This window comes from Danio rerio, chromosome 17, assembly GCF_052040795.2.
Source record: "Danio rerio strain M-AB ecotype USA chromosome 17, GRCz13ab, whole genome shotgun sequence".
Taxonomy (NCBI): Eukaryota; Metazoa; Chordata; class Actinopteri; order Cypriniformes; family Danionidae; genus Danio; species Danio rerio.
Genome location: NC_141037.1, coordinates 50,536,539 through 50,560,000, shown reverse-complemented (window position 1 = coordinate 50,560,000; position 23,462 = coordinate 50,536,539). Strand labels below are relative to the sequence as shown.

At 34.6% G+C, this 23,462-nt stretch overlaps 1 protein-coding gene across 14 annotated transcripts in view; it reads right to left on the bottom strand.

Annotated features, from left to right (window-relative positions):
• The window catches only part of aspg (asparaginase homolog (S. cerevisiae)), a 37,407-nt gene that overhangs the window by 4,199 nt on the left and 9,746 nt on the right, over positions 1-23,462 (bottom strand). For 5 of the 14 annotated variants that reach the window (XM_087288376.1, XM_087288377.1, XM_087288374.1 and 2 more), the window contains 13 exon segments: positions 23,236-23,347; positions 22,603-22,728; positions 20,784-20,867; positions 19,883-20,009; positions 17,795-17,907; positions 14,650-14,835; positions 14,353-14,466; positions 12,185-12,304; positions 11,122-11,217; positions 8,594-8,757; positions 6,565-6,651; positions 5,908-6,007; positions 4,975-5,040 (listed from right to left, as the gene is read on the bottom strand). In XM_087288376.1, coding sequence (XP_087144502.1) covers positions 4,975-5,040; positions 5,908-6,007; positions 6,565-6,651; positions 8,594-8,757; positions 11,122-11,217; positions 12,185-12,304; positions 14,353-14,466; positions 14,650-14,835; positions 17,795-17,907; positions 19,883-20,009; positions 20,784-20,867; positions 22,603-22,728; positions 23,236-23,347 — 1,495 coding nt within the window. 14 annotated transcript variants of the gene reach the window in all.

Genomic DNA, 23,462 nt, shown 5'->3' with positions numbered 1-23,462 from the left:
CACACATCAATTCCGAAATTTCAGTAAATTCTGACATCATTAACCAGAAATGACCTCTAAATGGCTGTACTTTTATTTGCAAGCATTTGACCACATTACAAACTCCGTGGATGGATCAGTATTGTGAACAACTTCAATGAAAACATATAGAGAAACACTTTTGCATATCGAGATGTACATAGTATCTGTGTGTGCTGGCGCTCACCGGCTGCTTTACGTTCGAGCGACGCGTCACCAAAGAGCATAGAATCACCAAGAGGCGACACTCTAGTGCAATTTGGGAAACAGCCGCTAGATGGCGCGATGGTCATTTTGGAATGAAAACTCCAATAGAAAAACAGCATATTTTAAGTCTGTAAAAAGAAATATTAAAAGTGCTGATGAATGTGATAATTAGTGCTGTATTGTCATCTTCCAGGTTGTATCTCGGCTTTAATGCGCGTTTTTAATAAATAAATAAAAAACAAAGCAGCTGCTTGCCATTGCAAAAGCAATAAGATCCAATGGACAGCCGATGGCTTTCACTCCAAAATGGCGGGTTGTTGCTGGGCGCTGCTGTTGTGATGGAAAGTTCTATTAAGTATGGCCTCTTGGTCATTCTAAGCTCTTTGGCATCATGCAACTGAAGGAAACAGAGTTTGAAGGTAAACAAACAACGATCTAGAAGTGAACACAGTCTTTCCGGCAATCTTCCTTCTGCACTCACACAGCCTAGCATTCCAACAAATTACTGCTAATGTTACAAGTTCTCTTTCCGGAAAATAGCTGGAACGAATTTATCGTTATTTTCAAAAAGGGCCTGTTCACACATACAGACCTTTCCGTAAATTGTCGTTGATTTTCCGCAAAGGTCTGTATGTGTGAAAGGGGCTGTTGTCTAAATGTAATGTACAACTTTACAACCAAACCCTGCAAGTACTTGACAACCAAAACAACAATGGTTGACTAAATTAGTTGGATTTGATTTTTGACAATCCAGGATATTTTTGTTTTTCGCAAACCTGTTTAAGAGCAGGGTTATTTCATATAAACTGATACTTAAATTATGTATCAACTTCAGGTTATTTCTTACAGGAGATACTAAATTGTTAAAAATAACATTATTTATATATTTTTTTTTACAATGTAACTTTGTCATCTACTGGCCTGGCATACAATGTCCAGCATTTTTATTTATGTTTGAGGGCTCTATTTTAACTATCTAGGTGCAAAGTCTATGGTGCAGGAGCATCAAGGGTGTGTCTGAATGCACTTTTACTATTTTAAGGACAGAAAAATATGCTCTGCGCTGCGGCGCAAGGTCTAACAGGGTTGTGCTTGGATAAGTGAACGCACGCCACCCTGCATCATTACACGTGCCTGCAAGGTCTGCATATCTTTCTTTCTTCCTCTCAAACGCAGCCTCCAGACCGTCTTCCCATGGCAGAGTTAGTTTGACCATGATACATGTTTTTACGACAGTCAACCAGAGCAAAATATCTGAGGGAGATCATAGCTATTTGCTGTGGGAACTTTAGCTGATGATCAAGATCTGCTCTCAGCTCCCAGTTGCTTTCAGGTGACAGCAGCGATAGTGGTGCTGCTAAGTGCCTCAGCCGCGTCCCTCACAAACTGGAAAAGACTGTGAGATTTTACTGGTGTGGCCCTGTTGCCTCCTAATGAACTATGAATGTGTTTTGAGCGTAACATACATTAAACTAATCAGAGTCACATCTATTCCCTTTAGTAGTCAGTTGCGTCATGCCATGGCACATTTCCTGTTTACATGATGGACTTTGTAGAAAAGCTGAACGCTTCACTAGCGAGAAAACAGTTAAACAGACGATCTGCAGCGAGGATAAAGAATGAGCCTTCTCCATTCGGCCTCTTTACTTTCTCTTTACTTTACTTTTACTCTTTACTTTACTCCTTTACTTTTCTGGATAAGGAAACGGTGTTGTACACACTTCACTGAAGACATCCATTAGCCTACATATTTAATTTAGTTTGATAAGCGCAAAGATTTGTTTCAAAAATATTCATAAATTCAGTTCTAATTTCCAGCAAATGAATAAATGAACAATAATAACAGAGTTTGGTCTAAAAACTGAGTTATAGCCAAACACACGTCCTGTTCTTATGCCCCATATGGTGATGCATATGTCTCTAAAACCTGACAGGTGGACAAATCTGAACTTATTTTTATAAAACAAATGTAAATGTGCCTATAATAAATAATACTGCTAATAACAATAACATTATACAAATGCAAATTGTCATGAATTATAGAGATTATAATATATTTGATATGACAATTTCCGTAGAAAAAAAAATTGAAATTTTAATCCTTTTTTTTTTTTTTTTATGTGTAAAGATATTTGTGTATTTCTGTACATCCTGTGTGTATTAAGCAATGTGTACGTATTTTGGACCTGCATAGGCGCATAACTTACATGCTCTGTGCTGGACTTAAGACCAGCTTTTAGTTGGTCAATGGCGATCATTACACGTGTATTTCACGTGTTGCTATTTTGGGAATCTTTCAGCCAACAATGCGCCTTTACACACAAAACAAACTTTCTACACCGAAACACCCATGAGTCCACAAAGTATGTAATGTATTTGCTATTTAAACAACGTGGCACAAAATGTGAAAATTACTGTTGCGCTGGTCTGAAAAAGGCAACAAATCACGCCAAATACGTCTTGTGCCTTATTGCGCAAGATGTTTGATGAGGCTCTGAATGTCAACAGGTATCATTTAGACAATGTCACAACTTTTTAAAGACTTTCACATTTGTTTTTAGCATCACTGTCATGTAAACATACCCGAAAAGAAATGACTATATGGATGAACTATTATTATTTTTCCATAGGAGATCAACTCGCCATACACACACTGAGACATGCACTTTTAAATAACTCTCAAACATGCACATTTTTTAAAATAAAGATTCTGTGTGATCATATATACAGATATGTAAAACGAAATAATGATAGACATGTTTCAATTTTACTCTAAAGAGTAAAATAGCTTAAACAGTTTTTACCTCATTACCCTCATCTGCCTGATGCTGAAAAGTGAAGAGTTCAGTGAATATATGCTTAATTATCCTGAAATACACATTTGTATTGTTTTATGTACAGAATATCTATAATTTTATCATCTCACAAATCTGTGGAAAGAGCGATATACAGTTGAAGTAAGAATTATTAGCCCCCCTGGATTATTCGCCCTCCGTTTATTTTTTGCCCAATTTCTTTTTACGTAGAGAAGATTTGTTCAAACATTTCTAAACATAATAGTTTTACTAACTCATTTCCAATAACTGATTTATTTTATCTTTGCCATGATGACAGTAAATAATTTTATAATATTTGAGTAGATATTTTCCAAGACAGTTAAAAGCTACAGCTTAAAGTGACATTTAAAGGCTTAACTAGGTTAATTAGGTTAACTAGGCAGCTTAGAATAATTAGGCAAGTTATTTTATAGTGATGGTTTGTTTTGTAGACGATCGGGAAAAAAAAAAGCTTAAAGGGGCTAATAATTTTTAACTTAAAAGGGTGTTTATTCTAAATAAAACAAATAAGACTTTTTCCAGAAGAAAAAATATTATCAAACATACTGTGAAAATTTCCTTGCTCTGTTAAACATCATTTGCGAAGCATTTAAAAAAGAAAAAAAAAATTAAAAGGGGGACTAATAATTCTGACTTCAACTGTGTGTTGATCTATTTCTTGTGGGGAATTGACATGTATAACTAACTACTACATCACTGAGTAACGCATATGCTATGTAAATAAATGCATACTGTATATTTTAAACATCATATTCATTAGCATGCATCTTTAATAGAAGACATGCACTTCTAAAAGTCTACCATGCCACAAAACGTTTCAAATAAATCACTCTGTGCTAAAGCTTGAATAAAAATGGTTCAAAAAGGTACAGATATTTAAAAAAACATCAGATCCCAAATGTCTAAAAAGTTCACTTTTCTAAATGTCTAAAAAATTGACTGTGTGTGTGTGTGTGTAGCCAGGTAAAATGGAATATCTACATTACTGTAAGTGTATGCTTTTGTACAGTTTTATTTTTTTTTTCACTGTTTATGTAAAAGAGGTTACATATTTATTTGTAATATTAAGGTTTATTATTGTTTACATACATTTAAAAATGTATTCATAAATTTGATAATAGTATCAGTAAAGCATTCTAACCAACGTGAGAACTCACCCTCCACTTGTTCCAATCCTGACTTATCAGAGAATACATTTGTCATACCAAACAAGCTAATGGTTACCATCAACAGTTGGGTCCACAACAATATTTCTAAGTTTCTTCTTTTGTGTTCAGTGGAAGAAGCTCATACAGGATTGGAAAAAGTATTCAAGTAAATGATCATCAATGAGCATTTTCATTTTTGAGCAAAATATACCTTTAAGTTTTGGGAGACTTTTTCGGGGTCGATCACATGCGTGTTTGTTCTGATAATGTGACGTGCACCGCATTACCTTTTTTTGTTGACGATGAAATGCTGAGAGGAACTTTATGATGTGATGCTTACCTGTCATCTCCAATGCCAGAATCACTAGTTTCCAGGCCTGCTGCTTTTTAGTAATATTGTTCAATTTTTTATTCATTTTATTTATATAATATTCACAATTTGTCAGCTCCAGATCGAAAGTCAAATAGCGTCAACACAACCCCTACAGTAAACCTCGATGAAAACTTTGCTTTCATTTTGTTTAGGATTGAAAAAGACTCAACTGACGTTTTTTTCCACAGCAGGCGCACAGAGCGTATTGGCAAAAACACTAGAAACAGTAGACGGTTAAAACGTGAGGTGCGCAGGGCCAAAACCATTCAAAATAGCCACCTCTCATCACAAAAAAAAAAACATGCTCAGTGTGAATGGGCCTTATGCAAATATAGGCAATTTACTATTTTTAAATAAATTGATATATAGAAACGAGTGATATGTTCCATACCTGAGTTTGGTACAGAGCTGCCTGTTTTAAGAACTCAACAGACTCCACACATCCAGTGGCTCTTGCCTAAAGGAGACAGAAGTACATTCATTCAACTTTACAGGAATACTTTTGCAAGGTTCTGTTTAATAGTTTTCGGACAACTTTGATGAAGTGGCTGAAAGGAGAACATTGTGCAGACTTCGGTCAATTATGTACAATGTAGATCATCCTCTTCATAATGTGGTTGACGAGCTGAGAAGTACCTTTAGTCACAGACTTACCAGCTTAAAGTGTTCCACTGAACGCCACAGAAAATCCTTCCTTCCCACTGCTATCAGACTTCATAACGTCTCCCTCAGTCACTTACCCTTACAGTAATCTATGCAATGCCTTGCTGCTCGTGCAGTATATTTACTTATTACGGGTTTTAGCGTGTAGATTTGCACTGTATATTTTTAGTGCAATATCATTGTTTTTTAAATGAGTGTTGTATCACTTTATTACTTGAAATATTTTATGTGCAATTGTTTTATGTGTAATGTTATTGGTTTTGGTTAATATTATTTTCATTACTTGATATATGACTTAATAGTATTAGTTACCACTGATTCTTTTAAGTGTAATATCTTATATAATAGTTTGTGTATTTATGTATTGTGGCTGTTTCCTTCTATATATTGGTTGGATTTATGTGACTTATTTCACTAATTTATTTATTCTGTCTTGTGTTTTTGTGTTTCTGTGTTTGTGTGTTATGGCAGTCATTACGTAAGCGATTTCCTGCGGGATCAATAAAGTTTTCTAAGTCTAAGTCTAAGTCTAAGGGTGTTTTTATCCACTTCAAATGTTGACCACTGTATATACTTTTTTGTGATTGACTACAAAAAAAATGAAAAGTTGGATTTTATTTTTGCCTAATCCAAGATAACAAAAAACGTCTTGTTAACTCACCACTTCAATGGGTGTTTGCCCATCATAACTGGTCATGGTCAAATCAACCCCAGCTAACTGCCAAATCTCCAATCCTTCCAAGTCACCAGCGGCCGCAAGACTGTAAAACACACATTAGATCCTCTTAATGGATAATCGACAACCCTGTCATGGGAGATTCACAATGCGAAGATGACCAGTTCTGTTATGACCACACTTCCTTTGAGCTTTAGATCAATGTGCTCTTGAGACAGCCTGAGAGAGAAATAGATAGATAGATAGATAGATAGATAGATAGATAGATAGATAGATAGATAGATAGATAGACAGACAGACAGACAGACAGACAGACAGACAGACAGACAGACAGACAGACACTTTGCTAAAATATTTATAGCATGTTTCAGCAAGTTGTTTACAGCATAGATTAACATCATCTGCCTGTTAGGACAAGTCGCTAGTGTGTTTTAACAAGTTGGTAACATGTTACCCCTGCTGTCAATAACAGCACAACTGTGTACAGTACAACATGCTGTAGCTAGATGATAACACATTTTTTTTAAGTTGAAGTATTTTGCTAACATACAGCATGTTAGCAGGATTTGCTAAATGGCTGAAGAATAAATAAAAGCAATAAGAGAAGAAGAGTTTGGGAAAAACGTGTGAATGAAAATTAACCTGCACAGCTCTGTTCCAGTATCTGCCATTTCCTCCCTGGAAAAATGAGCTCCAGTCTTCCTCAGCAGCTTCACAACATCTTTATGCCTACAGATATACAAAAATGCACAGTCACTTCCTATGTTTAATTGATTTTACCGCAGTGTCGTCACAATACTGCAATTTCCAACTACGATATGATACCTTGAATAATATTGATATTCAAAAACATTTTATTTGATACCAGTTGTTCTCTTAAAATGATAATTGAAGGGATAGTTCACCCTAAAATGAAAATTGACTTACTTTTCACTCAGCTTCAAGTGTTTCCAAACCTTTATGGGTTTTTTTTCCTCTGTTGAATGCTAATGATGATATTTTGAAGAAAGCTTAAAACCCGGTTAACCATTGACATGCATAGTAGGAGAAACAAATACAATGAAAGCCAATGGCCTTTTTCAAAATAACCTTTTTTGTGTTTAACAAAAAAGAAACTGATTTGAAACAGGTAAAGGGTGAGTTAGGCTGCATTTACACTGCAGATCTTGATGGTCAATTCCAATTTTGTGACTGTATCCGATTTTTTTGCTGACCTGCTTACATCATCTTTTAAAAGTGACTCATATCCAATCGTCTGCATTTGAACAGCAAACGGCAAAGGCGCAGTGAGCAGGAAAAAAAAAAAGAGCGGGCGCTGACCAACAGCTGATAATTAAAGAGTTCTCTTTCTTTTATTCCTGTATGTATTATGTTCACAGCTTTTGATAAGCTGTTTTACTATAGTTTATGACAGAAATGTTCTCATTTGTCCATTTTTTTTTTGGTATATAGGCTTTTTTAAACCTTTAGGCATCTTAATGTAATGTTCACGGCGTGCTTTATGCACGTGATTTAGCTATGCACTAGTTTTATATTAGTTTCTATTGGTTACGTGGCAGACATTGCTCTTTCTCGCTCTCATTAACATGCTTAAATACCTGTGCTATATGACAATATAAAAGCTGTTTAAGTCCTCATGTATGAGATTTAGGGTTTGGGACTCTGCTGAAGTCTGTTCTGAAAAGAAAGTGTCAGAATTGACGTCATTCGATATGGTTTTTATTGACATGCGACTCACATTGACAGGAGAAAATACGATCTACCTGCTTACACTGCAAACATGAGAGTACAGATCCGATTCATTCATTCATTCATTCATTCATTCATTCATTCATTCATTCATTCATTCATTCATTCATTCATTTTCTTGTCAGCTTAGTCCCTTTAATCCGGAGTCGCCACAGCGGAATGAACCGCCAACTCATCCAGCAAGTTTTTTACGCAGCGGATGCCCTTCCAGCCGCAACCCATCTCTGGGAAACATCAATTTAACATCAATTTAGCCTATCCAATTCACCTATACGGCATGTCTTTGGACTGTGGGGGAAACCGGAACACCAGGAGGAAACCCACGTGAAGGCAGGGAGAACATGCAAACTCCACACAGAAACGCCAACTAAGCCGAGGTTCGAACCAGCGACCCAGCGACCTTCTTGCTGTGAGGCGACAGCACTACCTACTGCGCCACTGCCTCGCCCCAGATCCGATTCATATTGGATAAATTTCCACATATGAACAAGGCCTGAATCTGATTTAAGTAAATTGGAATCCATATGATTTGTTCCTGCTTACACGTACATGGGCCATATCCGATCTGTGCCACATGGGAGAAAAAAAAAAAAATCGGAATTGAGTCAGTTGAACAGTGCAGTGTAAATGCGGCCTAAATGCAGCCTAAATTATAATTTTTAGATGAACTTTAGATGAACAGCCTTTAAGCTGTCAAATACATTTTAAAATGCAACCCCGGACCACAAAACCAGAAACATCATCATCTTTTGTGTTCAAAAGAAGAAAGCAACAAAACAGGTTTGCGATGGGCGAGTAAATGATGTCAGAATTTTCAGTTTTGGGTGAACTATGCCTTTAAGATGTAATAATAAAACTCATAGCTGACACTTTATGCAATGTCTGGCCCCAAAATGTATTCAAAGGCTTCAATTAGTCTTGCCTGAAGCGAACAGCATTGCGCAGAGGTGTATGGCCAAAGCGATCTTTAGCATAGACAGTGGCTCCTTTACCCAGCAGATACTCCACCACCTTCAGATGGCCTTCGCATGCGGCGATGTGGAGAGGAGTACGCCCGTCGTAATCCGCCATGCTCAAGTCAGTGCCCTGCAGAGAAAGAGGGCAATCAGAACATGTCTTGCTACACTTCATTTAGCACTTTTTACTTTGTTTTCATAATCTTGGATCATATAAATATAATAAACAAGCTGCTTTATAGTAGAAGTCAAGGTGTAACTCTAATTGAAAAAAAAAAACACGGATATAATGTAATGTCTTTTTTTGGTAACACTTTACAATAAGGGTTTTATTAGTTAATGTATTTACTAAAGTGAACAAACAAGGAATGATACATTAATTACAGTATTTATTCATGTTTGTTTATGTTAAAGTTGTTCATTGCTAGTTCGTGTTAACTCACAAGGCATGATATAAGCATGAATTTGGATTTTAAGAATACATGTACAATCGTGTATTGATAGTTGTTAGTTCATGTTAGTAAGTACATTGCCAATGCAACCTGTAATATTGTACAATGTAACCGCTTTTTTAATATTATTATTGAAGTCCTATATAAATAATCATGACTTTGATTGGATTTGGAATTACCAGATGCTTTTTTGCAGTCCTGAAAAGAAACCATTATCAAAATATGACCTCAATGGTTTAACTGTAGTCGTATGAATCATTGTGCACCAAGAAAAAAGCACAAAAAAAAGCAATAAAAATGAATTTGCTTGTCAGTGTCTTCTCTTCCTGGTAAAATTAGGGTGTGCACTTGAACTTTTCTAAACTTTAAACAAGGACACTTAGCATGTAATATTCCACTTTTAATCCTCTTTTAAATGGCATCTAAAACTCTAATTGCTAGCCTTCAATAAATGCAGAATGTAACTGCTTATTTTGCCTGTTTCATGTCTTATTTGTGTTTCTATTTTTATCTTCTATCTCTATTTTGTATCTCTAGTTTTTTAATGTTTTTTTATCAGTCTTGTTTATTTATATAGCACTGTTTTAAATGTTTTCCCAGAGATGGGTTGTGGCTGGAAGGGCATCCGCTGCGTAAAAACTTGCTGAATAAGTTCAGCGGTTTGGCGGTTCATTTCGCTGTGGCGACCCCGGATTAATAAAGGGACTAAGCCGACAAGAAATGAATGAATGAATGAATGAATAAAAGAATGTTTTAAATGTACTATATAAATAAAGTTAACTTGAAACGCGTTTGGGCGAGGCAGTGGCGCAGTAGGTAGTGCTGTCACCTCACAGCAAGAAGGTCGCTGCGTTGAACCTTGGCTCAGTTAGCGTTTCTGTGTGGAGTTTGTATGTTCTTCCTGCCTTCGCGTGGGTTTCCTCCGGGTGCGCCGGTTTCCCCCACAGCGGTACAGGTGAATTGGGTAGACTAAATTTTCCGTAGTGTATAAGTGTTGGGAGAACCCAGAGATGGGTTGCGGCTGGAAGGGCATCCGCTGCATAAAAACTTGCTGGATAAGTTGGCGGTTCATTCCGCTGTGGCGACCCCGGATTAATAAAGGGACTAAGCCGACAAGAAAATGAATGAAACACATTTTGGGACTGCTACTGTCTGTGAGAGAGCTTACAATTTAATCTATAATATCTTAATTTGTGTTCCAAAGACGAACGAAAGTCTCGGAGGTATGGAATGACATGAGAATAGGAAGGAGGATCAGATCAGATGCCTACTTATAAGCATTATGTCCGCTCCCCTTTCATCTGTAATTAGTTTTTCCATGTAAAGGCATACTTTGCTCTGTTATTATCATAAGAATTTGTGTAATTTTTTGTTTTCTTTCCCTGATTAATTAATTTAATGTTGAAAACAGATTATGTCAATTGTATCCATTTGCAATAAAAGTAAGTTTACATAGGCAAAGTAAAATTAAGACCGATTTAAAATGATTTAGAAATATTTCAGTGAATGTAAGCTGCCTTTTTAAGACCTAACATTTTGTTTTTGAAATTTAAGACTTTTCAAGACCCTGCGGACCCTGAGTAAGCAGGTTAAATTAACTCTGAGTATGTTAACCCTAAAATGAGGGAAACTTTGAGTTTTCCATTTCAAAATGTGAGGTATGTTAAATCTGGGAAAGTGGAGTAAGTTAAGCTCATGTCTAAAAGAACTGTACTCTGAGTCAGTCACCATGCTAACTTACTTTATGAAACTAACCTGGTCAGGAGCAGGTTTTCTTTTGCAAACTTCTTCTGCAAAAGTTTTTTTTTACTCTCCTCTTCATTTTTAAAGTGCAAGCTATGTTTAAATCATTCATTCATGCACACTGCAAAAATTGTTTTCTTATTCAATATTTTAATCATATTCTCAATACAAATATTAAACTATTTTTTTTTTTATCAAGATATAATTTAATATATCAGAAAATTATATAAGACATTGACATATTTCACACACTCATGTGTCCTTCATAATGGGAGTCCAGAAAGTTAAAAATATCTTACCATTTCCCTGATGGCCTCTAAAGCATCAATGTCTCCGATCTTAGCCGCAACACAGACTAGAGTGGGTGTTAGTGCATCTCGAATGGCTTCAAGCTCCTGTGGACATCCATAATAATATAGTTTATCACAACTTCTACCGCTACTTAATGTGATGATATTATCTAGAGCTATGAAAAGCTTTTTTAGGAATTCTCTGAATAGCATGTTAATGGATATGACAATCTTAGCGGACATGTTATTGTGGACTTCATCTGTACACTGAATAAGCACAGACATCCTACTGAAAACATGTATGATATTCATCCAATAACAATCATAAATTCCCTGTCAGAATTACAAAGGTGGTGCTGGGGAGGTAGAGGGCCAGCTAACACTTCTTTAAATATTGAGCAATGAATCCAATATGTATTGTAATATAATAAATGCAAATCCTTATAAAATAATGAAAAAAAATAAATAAATATATATAAATATATATATATATATATATATATATATATATATATATATATATATATATATATATATATATATATATATATATATATATATAAATATATATATATATATATATATATATATATATATATATATATATATATATATATATATATATATATATATATATATAGTGACATTTAAAGGCTTAACTAGGTTAATTAGGTTAACTAGGCAGGTTAGGGTAATTAGGCAAGATATTGTATAACAATGGTTTGTTCCGTAGACAATCGGAAAAAAATAGCTTAAAGGGGCTAATAATTTTGTCTTTAAAATGGCTTTTAAAAAATTCAAAACTGCTTCTATTCTTGCCGAAATAAAACAAATAAGACTTTCTCTAGAAGAAAAAAATATTATCAGACATACTGTGAAAATTTACTTGCTCTGTTAAACATCATTTGGGAAATATTTCAAATAGAAAAAATTTAAAAGGGGGCTAATAATTCGGATTTCAACTGTGTATATTAAAAATAAATCAGGATTTTGTCAACATCACACCCTCCTATAGCATTTTATGCCCACAATAATGTTAGAAACAGTGAAAGCGCAGGTCATATTACTGTACCTCTTTACAGCTGATGCTGAGGGACTTGGCGATGACCTGAATGAAGCGACTGTCGCTGAGAGAAAGCTTTGCTCCACCTACGTCAGCAATCATTTCACCACGCAGGTTGTGACTCAGCATCTTATGAACAAACAACAACTTTAATTAACGTTTTATGTAGTTCTTAATAAAAACTTACTAAGAAGTTGAGACAAAAAATATTGCCTGGCAAATCAAATTCATGTGCTATAACTAATGTGTTACAACTAATGTACAGACAGAAAGATAAGTAGATTTATTTAAAGTGGATAGAAAACGTTTTCAAAATTGTCTTAATGGGTGTTGTTCAATAGTTTCAAGACAGCTTTGATGTTTGATTGTGTGTATAATATCTACAGAACACCCTGTGTGTCAAGGTCAGGGAGTCAAATAGATGTTTAAATTTACACTTCAAAAATGTAAATAAAAACTGTTTATTTATTCTGCCATCTAAAGTAAAAGCACAAAAACTACACATTTGGTCAAAATTGAGTTAAGGTTTAATATGAGTTTTGTAACATCGATTCTGTCTTATGACAGAAGCTCCTTTTCAACTTTTCAAAAAGTTTTTCATACGGCTCTCTTTGATTAACCATTATATTCTGAATACGGTTTCCTTTTCCACAGTGTTGCTGATAATGGAGCTTGGAAACTTGTCAACCTTTGGTTTGGTAATGTAAATAGTGATGTGAATGATTAGATGTTTCTGTTTTATTGATAATTATTATGTTGAATAACAAAAAATAAATAAACGCACGCACGCACGCAGGCACACCCACACACACACACACTCTCTCTACCAGTCCACCATGACTTACCGGGGTTATCTAACCATCTAGATTTCCCTGCTGAGAACAGTTTCATGTGGAAATTAAATGTGGAACCATAATTGACTGTTCTTAGAACAATTTTTTACAACAAAGAAAAAGTGGTTCAACCGTCTCCCATTACAGAGAAAACATAGCACTATCACCAACATGTTTTTCACTGGCTTGTATAAAAACCTTAAAGACACCATTCTCAGTTTTAGTGTTTGTGTAATTACAGCACCTTGCCCTTGTAGAGCAGTATTGGTTACACCACATTGCATTTCTTATATTTTTTCATGAAAGTATACGGCACAAACAAAAAATACATAGAGTATTATGTCTAAAACTTTACCGAATCAATTGTAAATTAGATTATTAACATATTTTATCTTTTACACTACCAGTTAAAAGACTTTTTTAAAGTTTCTTCTGCTCTCTAAAGCTATATCTCAATACAATAAAAGCAGGGATGCTACAAAATTCAAAAGTAATTCATAAAAATTCAACAGTAACTTTTCTATTTATGTTGTTTACAAGAAAGTAGTGTTGTCACGATGCTGAATTTTGATACCAATCAGTACTGAAATTTTAAAAACGTCCATTTCCTGCTAATGTTTAGGCACTGTTGAGTGCGTTCTTAAACATTTTAAAAACATTGTATATCTGCATTTGTACACATCAGCTGGTCTGTCTATAAGCTGACATTCGAGTGATCCGCTGATGAATCGACTTATCTTCGTGTTTAGGAACGCACTCAACAGCGCTCTAATGTTAGCGGGAAATGGAGTTTTAAAAATTTCGGTAGTGATTGGTAGCGAAATTCCAGTATTGTGACAACACTACAAGAAAGTTGAACAACGTATCAGCTCAAATTAGCTCACAAATAATGTTTTATAACTCTGTGAAACTGCCCCTTTTAGCCTTTGAGCCTAATTGTGCCATTTTGGTGACTGTCACTTTAAATTCAAATGAGACTGTGATCTTTTCAAAAGTGGGCAGGGCTACAAATGTCTATGTATCAGCATAGTGGCAGATTAAAAAACAAGACTAAGGTATTATGCTAATGAGGGAGAGATCATCACTAATGGGCGGGGCTTCCCGCCCTCTGATGACATGTACAAAGGGGGAATGTCAATCAAAGTGTTTCTGCAGACTGGTTTAATTTGATGTGACTATAAAAAATAAAAATGTAATACATTTTTCCCATTAGAATCTGGTTATATTCACTGACTCCTGCCACACAGCTGTGTTTAAACACCTTATAACAGTGATTTTTGCATAATAGGTCCCCTTTAATACTTATTTTAAAACTGTATTTTATACATTATATTACATACACACCTTCTTTTTCTCTTCTATACTGAGATTCTGTTTTGCCAGCACATAGGACAGTTTTGAAAGAGCAGCTTCTGGGGTCATATCACACCCAGCGACCAAACCGGCATCACTCAGAGCCTGAAAGGAAATATTAAAGGATTACATCATAGTAATTCAATTCAATTCAGCTTTATTTGTATAGCACTTTTACAATGTAGATTGTGTCAAAGCAGCTTCACATAAATGGTCATAGTAACTGGATCATAGTATTGTCCACCAACATGAAGCTTTGCAAAGGAAAACATCCATGCTGTACCATACCTGTCCCGTGGCATACGAGGTCGTGACCGAGCCCCTGAGACACTGGGTGCAGTTAATCATGATGAGTCCTCTCTGAGTCGCCTTACGGATCTCATCCAGCAGGTCAGCGCGGTTATCGGGGGCGTTACCACTGCCGTAAGTCTCCAATACTATCCCGTCCATAGGAGGCTGCAAAAAGGCTCTGACCTGATGACAGAACAGATCTAATTTAAACATCTGACACTTCTTGAAGGTAATGTTTACTAGGGCTGCAACTAAGGATTATTTTCATAATGGATAAATTGGCTGATTATTTTTTAGATTAATTGGATTAGAAATAAATTAAAGGGCACAATTTTGTTTGTTTGCTTGGTTTATACTGAATTAAAGTCACACACTGGGTGGGTGTTATTAATATAAACCAGGGGTGTCCAAACTCGGTCCTAGAGGGCCGGTGTCCTGCTCAGTTCAGCTCCAACTTGCTTCAACACACCTGCACAGATTTTTCTAGTATATCTAGTTTGATTAGCTGGTTCAGATGTGTTTGATTAGGGTTTGCGCTAAACTCTCCAGGACACCGGCCCTCCAGGACCAAGTTTGGCCATCCATGATATAAACAGTAGTTATATTTCAGTAACCAGCATTTTGAGATTGGCATCAGTTACAGCAGCAGCTTCTCGTGGAGCGCACAATTCTTTCTGAAATTAAACAAGATCAAATAAAGATGTTTTGAAGCAGTATTTGGTACATGAACACTTTATTAACCAACGAAATAAAATAAATAAGCACTATCTACACATTTCCATGTATATATGTGGTAGGGATGCATTTATACAGAACATTTTAAAACCGATATACGATAACATTAGATTTAAAGGCATATGTATTAGCTGATAATTATAAATTTGAATTTTTCACATTTTTCTGCATGATTGTTAAAACATGAGGCAAATAAATACAGTGAACTGCTCATTTTATTTTAAAACCCTAACTTCAGAATAGTTTGAACTGAACTTTATTAATCAACTCTTCTTTTCTATTGCTAACTGTCTTTTATATAAATAAAATCTGCTGCCTGACAAAATAAATCGACCTGAAAAAGTTTACAGGTTACAACATTCATCAATGAATTTTATATAAAATGCTCCCTTGGCTTAGAGGGTCGAACATGTTTTACCCACTGTTACTGTGCCTGTTTGCTCTCGGCCATTCCGATTCATTTTATTTTACACCCATTCCAGCTAACTAATAATTTAATTCATTGACAATGATTTTCATAATCAGTAATTATTGATTTTATTGATTAGTTGTTTTAGCCCTAAAGTTAATGCATTTATCTATACAGCTGGTGCTGGAGGAGGTGGAAGGTCGCCAAGAAACAGCAATTACTTTGCCTGTCTGGTAACACATAATAAATCAAACTATATACAGTGCATCCGGAAAGTATTCATGGCGGACATCAAGCAAGAAGACAAGGGAGCTGTCTGCAGACCTCCAAGAAAGGATTGTCTTGAGGAACAGGGCTGGGGAAGATAACAGAAAAAATTCAGCTGCTCAAAAAATTCCAATGAGCAAAGTGGCCTCCATCATTCGTCAGTGGAACATGTTTGAAATCACAGGGCTCTTCTTAGAGCTGGCCAGCCATCTAAGCTGGGTGATCAGTGAGAAGGGCCTTAGTCAGGGAGGTGATCAATTACCCGATAGTCACTCTATCTAAACTCCTGCGTTCTACTGTGGAGAGAGGAGAACCTTACAGAAGGACAACCATCTGTGCAGCAATCCACCAATCAGGCCTGTATGGTAGAGTGACCAGACGGAATCTGGAAAAGATCTGAAAATGGCTGAACACAGTCGCTTCCAATCCAACCTGATAGACCTTGAGAGGTACTGCAAGGAGGAATGGGCAAAAATCCCCAATGACAGTTGAGTCAAGCTTGTGGCATCATATTCAAAAATAATTGAGGCTGTAATTGCTGCCAATGGTGCATCAACAAAGTATTGAGCAAAGGCTGTGAATACTCCTGTACATGTCATTTTTCAGCTTTTTTATTTTTTTTATAAATTTGCAACAATTTCAAAAAATCTTGGTCACACTTTACAATAAGGTTCATTAGTTAATGTTAATTAATGCATTTACTAACATGAACAAACAATGAACAATACATTTACTTCTGTATTAGTTCATGCTAATTAACATTAGTTAATGAAAATACAGTAGTTCATTGTTAGATCATGTTAACTCATGGTGCATTAACTAATGTTAACAAGCATGGACTTGGATGTTAATAATGCATTAGTAAATGTTCAATTATGATTAATAACTGCTGTACAAGTGTTGTTCATGATTAGTTCATGTTAGTAAATGCATTAACTAATGAACCTTATTGTAAAGTGTTACCAAAATCTTTTTTCACATTGTCATTATGGGGTAGAAATTAATTTAATCCACTGTGGAATAAGGCTGTAACATAAAAAATATGTGTAAAAAGTAAAGTGCTATGAATACTTTCCGGATGCACTGTCTCGACTTATCTTACAACACATGGACAATACATATGCAATACATATCACCCATACTTACATAAAAAACAATTCTAGAAACATTTTAACTGATTGCACAACATCTCTATCTCTATTGGAGGAGTCAGTGTGGTTAAAAAAACACAATAGCATTTACTAAAAATTACTATAATATATTTTCATGTGAGTGTCTGACAACTGAAAATAGATCTGGTAGTTTTTGCTAACAATTCAATTCAATTACTGATTATTCAATTACTGATTATTACACTGATTATTACTACTTATTTAGGAAATGCATTTTTACATTCTGATCCCAATGCCTAACTATTAAATTGTTAAAATTACTAATAATTACTAATTACTAATTGTTAAAATTACTTAATATTCTTAAGAATAAAATATGATGTGTTCTTTGGAAGAGTGTACTTGCATTGTGGTAATAGTATATTGTCATTCTGGCATTATATGAGTGGCATGAGATGGTCTCAAAATTACAATAATATTGTTTATCGCAATATATTTTGGTGCAATATATCATACAACAAAAAAATACATATCGTGACAGCCCTAAGAACATGTTCCTGTGCTGATTTGAGAAACAAATAGGTGGCAAATAAAGGCAGACATTACCACACAGCCTTACTGTATCAGCAGTGATTCCTGGGAAGAGCCGCAGGAGACCCACGTTACGGTTCATCTGGGTGTTGACAGTGAATTTAGCGGTTGTATTGGCTCGCCACACAGTGTCCCAGTTAACTAAAGAGTAATAATATTAACTTTACATTTCAATTGACAATGACTTAACGCTGGCTTTATTTGTGACTTTACACTTAAACAATTGTGAGACTATACTTTTGTACTTTTTAATTAATTTCTCACAGCACATGATCAAACAAACAGCAAAAGAAATACTAAAAATAAGGGAAACACCTTATTAAAAACATAAAAATATACATTAACTTTATTTTAATTAGAAAATTAAAAACAAAAAACTATATTTCATAAGATTTTAGTTATGTTTTTATGATTTTTAGGGTTTTTTTGCTGTACATATTAGCTAAAATATAATATAATAATTACTATACACTTACCTAAACATTCAAAATGTACATTCATATGTACAGTAAATTCAGATTGTGAAAAAACATGATGACTATTTTATGTTGCAGTTTTACAATCTGTTAAATTTAGAATACATTCACATTAGTTTTATTATTAAAAGAAATTACAAAAAGCTTAATTATTTACTCAAATTAAATGAACCAATTAGTTTTGCACAACTTTTAAAGCAATATAAAAATTTGAACTTCTGACATATTCATAGTCTTCCAAAATGGCAGCTTAATGCAAGAAACCAAGAAAAATAAGTGATAATACACCATAAATAAGCCACACAGGCCACTTTTACAATTCCTAAAGGGATGGTGCACCCAAAACTAATTTCTCACTCATCACTTGTCACAAACTTGTTTGAGTTTCTTTTGTTCCATTAAAAAAAAAAAAAAAAATATATATATATATATATATATATATATATATATATATATATATATATATATATACCTGTATGTATATATTTATATATTTATTTATTTATTTATTAAATTGAGTTTATTTATTTAACAGGGACATGCACAAATACTGTATACATTAACCTCAAAAACGAAAACGAAAGATGCGTTGTGCCAGTTTTTAGGAAGCTTCCTATTATCCACCTGCAGTCCCTGGACAGGTAAATCTTAAAATAATCAGGAAAAGAAATAATAAAAAAAAATAATAATAATAATAAATAATGAAAATAATGAAATAACATGACATAAAATTAACAGTTATTTAAAACAATCACAGAACTCAATCACAGAAAGATTAAACACCAAATCAAACCCAACACTCTTGTAGTTTGTGCATGTGATTAATTCTGTTAAAAGTGTATTCCATAGACTTGTGGCTCTATAAGAAAAAGACGATTGGCTAAAAAAAATTTTACATCTAGGGACAATACACAGCCCTCTTACCATGGAGCATATCATTTGAGATGTTTACTCTGATGTAAGAGTTAAAAATTTTCTTAATGAAAGAGCAACAATATTATGAATACTTTTAAAAACAAAACAAATGTTGGAATATTAAATCATATTATCAAAACTCAGAAGGCTATGTTTTTTTTTAAGATATTACAGTGATGGTACAGTGGAGGTTTTTATCATGGATTTTAAGTGCTCTCTTTTATAATGATTCAAGGGGTGTTAGAGATGTTTTACATGCCTGCGGCTAGCTCGTTATACAATATAGAAAATGTGGCACAATCATAATGTTTAAATACATACTAGAGACATCATAGATCAAGGAATCTCTAATATGTATACATTTTTTAAGATATGTATACAATTAAAAATGTAAAAAAGAAAAAAAAAAACTAAGATAGAAACATGTTTGAAGCCTGTAACCACTAGCTTCCATAGTAGGAAAAACAAATACTATGTTTTTACAGGTTTTACAGGTTACAGGTTTATAACATTTTTCAAAAAAACTTATTTTATGTCCAACAGTAAAAGGAAACTCATGAAGACATGAAACCACTTAAGGATGAGTAATTTTTTTTGGAGTGAACTATCCCTTCAAATTGTGCAATTCAGTCTTGGCCTTAAAAGAATAACTAGTATGTACTGATTATTTTGGACAAGGTAATCCATTAACACACTCATAAGGAGTAAAGCAGCGGTGATCTCACTTTTAATGTCGACTTCAGCATTGGCCAATGGTGGCAGGTTTGGGGAGTTAAATGCGTTAAAGCTTCCTGCATCCACTTTTGTGACCCGATTGCCCCTGTAGAGCTTATGATGAAAATAGAGACAAACCTGGAAGAAACACAGCAAGCTCAAATTAAACATTTCAGTCGGCTAAAAACACCATCGTTTTTCTCAAAAACACAGATCTGTTGATTTCAACTGAAACCTAAAGAGAGGGTTGGACATAGAGTAGCCCCTCCCCTTTATAAAAAACAGCCAGTAGCTTTTAGTTTTTATCACAGCTCTGCGAGAGAGAGTGTTTGAAATCAAGCGGATCAAATGAAAAGCAAATGAGAAGCATCTTGAAGGGGGTGAGTCATGTCAGATACTGAGAGCATTTGATTGGTTGAGATTTGATAAGACACTGAATTATGAGATGACGTGAAAAAAAACGTTGATACATTTAGGCAAAAGTGACAAACAACCTTCTTTAGATGTTTATATCAGGTTTATATGATCTAAACGTGAATTCTGTCACTATTATGTAGCACACTAGCTTATAGATATCCTTTAAACTAACATACTGACACTGACATCTAAAAAACTTTATTTTAACTTCATGGGACTTTGAAAAACAATGTAAAAAGGTATATTAATTTCTCATCCATGTTTTTATTGCTGATGATCCCTGTGTTTTACCTGATGTTAAAACGTAAAAAAAGCAAGCATGCAGTGTAAAATGGATGCTCAGCACCTCGTCACACTGCTGAAGTAATAAAAATCATCAAAATCGCCTAAAAAAAATATGCTAGCCTCAAGATAAAACTGCATTAGTGGACACAAAGTCATGCAGCATCACAAATACGGGCCAGTATGTTGCTACATGGACCAAAAAAAACTCACCTCGGGGATGACAAACTGCCCCGCTATTAACAGCGCCCCCAACAGGTTGTCTCTCCCATCGTTCCTCATCTCATAGATGGGCACCTGCCAAATACATAATGACCGTAAATCTAAAAGTCAAGTCAATATCATGTTTTTTTTTTTTTTTAGTAGTAGTTCAAGTTCAAGACACCAGGGGCCTCATGTATCAATGCTGCGTATGCCAGGTTTCATGCTCACGTTTGGATTCACTAACGATGAAATTAACATGAGAATGATTTAGACATTTAGATCATTTACTTTAGTCATTACAATAGGACTGTGAAGAGACTTTTGACCAGCACAACAAAAAATGTTTCTAAAGACAATCACCTACTCCACCTTTAACTGAAAATGATCAGCTATTTGCTGCAATCCTAACCAAAACTAAACAAGGTGAATTTCAGCTGACATCCAAACAAACTGTGGTGTGGTCTAACTGAAATAGGAACATCATCTAAACGAAACAAAAACATTTCATGAGTTGAAGGCAAAATTATTAGCCATTAGTCAACTATATGTCAATGTTTTTTATTTAATTATCATTAGTCATTTATTCGATCTCCTTCAGCTTAGTCCCTTTATTTGCCACAGCGGAATGAACCGCCAACTTATACAGCATATGTTTTACGCAGTGGATGCCCTTCCAGCCACAACCCAGCACTCACCCAATCAACACCCATATACTCCTATTCACACACATACACTATGGACAATTTAGCTCATTCATCACCTATAGCGCATGTCTTTGGACTGTGGGGGAACCAAAGCACCTGGAGGAACCCAACATGAACTATTAACCCCTTAAAATATCCTTTTTTTTAACAAACAACCGTTACCTGAATAACTTGTGCAATTAAACTAACTAGCCTAATTAATCAAGTTAAGCCTTTAAATAGGGTATATGCCGAGCTAGTGCTGTTCCCATGCTGATACACTTCCGGTGAGCTGTTATTGTGAACTTTTTTTCATTTTATACGCTTTCTTATACAGCATCGATGTTGAAATGTCATTAAAATACATTCAGTTAAATAAACTTTAGCATTTATTTGGTTGCTCAAGCGTAAAACGAGACAAAAAGCTGTTTACTTGTACGCGCCCATCAGAATCAGCAGGCTTACGCAGAAGCTCCATTGAATATACTGGGGTAAAATAAATGCTCATATTATAAACATATGGCGGGGGAAATGTAATTTAATGCAGTGCTTCTTGTACAATCTGAGAACCACTTTAAATCGGTTATCACTCAGCCAGTGGAGATCGCTGATTTTTAAAGAAAACAGACCTTAAACGCATCGGATTTTGCATTGGCATTTAATTCGCCGGAAGCGCTTAACCCAGGTTACTGGCAAATTAAAAGTCCTATTAGCATGCTTCAGCATATACCCCATTACACTTTAAGCTGAATAATAGCATATTGAAATTATTTATTAGAAAATAGTTTTTAAAACTACTAGGTTTGAAAATTTGTGTAAATAGTTTCGTGAGATAAGCTTGAAAAATAATGCAAAATTTCACAAGAAAGCTAATTATTTTGTAACTGTATCTGCATAATAAAACAAGTTATTTTGTTGTTGTTGTTGTTGTTGTTGTTGTTGTTGTTGTTGTTGTTGTTGTTGTTTTATTTTTTGGTTTCATTTGGTTCTACTTTTAAAATGACAGTAAAAATGCTAAGCGAACAAACCAAAAGAGCGAATTATGTGTAACCATGCCTTAGGTCTACTCAATTTGTGCTCATGAAAAGAAAGTCATAGGGGTTTTTATTTTTAACACAAGGGCGAGTCAATGATTTATAGTTTACCTGTGATCCAGTGAGGATGACTGGCTTCCCCAGGTTTTCACACATGAAGGATAAGGCAGATGCGGTGTAAGCCATAGTGTCTGTACCGTGCAGGATGACGAAACCATCATATTGCTCATAGTGTTTCTGTGAACACAAGGAAGAAAAAGAGACATGTAGGTAACCTATTTACTAACATGAACAAACAATGAACAATTGTTGTACAGTATTTATTAATTATGGCTAAACATTTACTAACACATTGTTAAAATCCAAAGCTGAGCTTGTTGTAAGTTAATGCAACGTGGGTTAACATGAACAATGAACAACTTTATTTTCACTAACTTTAAAAAACATGAATACGTTTATTTGTTTATGTTAGAAAATACATTAACATTAATTGTGTCCTGTATCGTAAACTCTTACCAAAATATATGATTTTATTAATCAATCTGAAAATTTGTATAATTTTCAATCATTTAAATCAAGATCAGTTCTTATAATGACTAATGTTTTTGTGCAATTTTTGTGATTTAAAGCTCATAAATAATTTCCCAAACACCCAAAATTCATCTACACTGTTAAATTTCACAAAGTAAAATAAAAAAAAGAATAAATGAAAGCCAAATGTGAACATGGTTAAAAATAAAGCACCTCAATGTCTTTTCCAATAGTGGCCCAGTCATCTGTGGTCATATTGCAGGAGTCAAGGAGAGGTGAGTACTCTAAAACTGTGTATACAATCCTCTTATTCTGTTTGGACAATCTGGAATGGGGGAAAATAAACATTTTATACATATAAAAAAAGCTACATTTTAACACAAAACCCTAAAACAAGCACTAAAAGCAAAGCAAACTTCTTTACTAAAGCGATAGTTCAA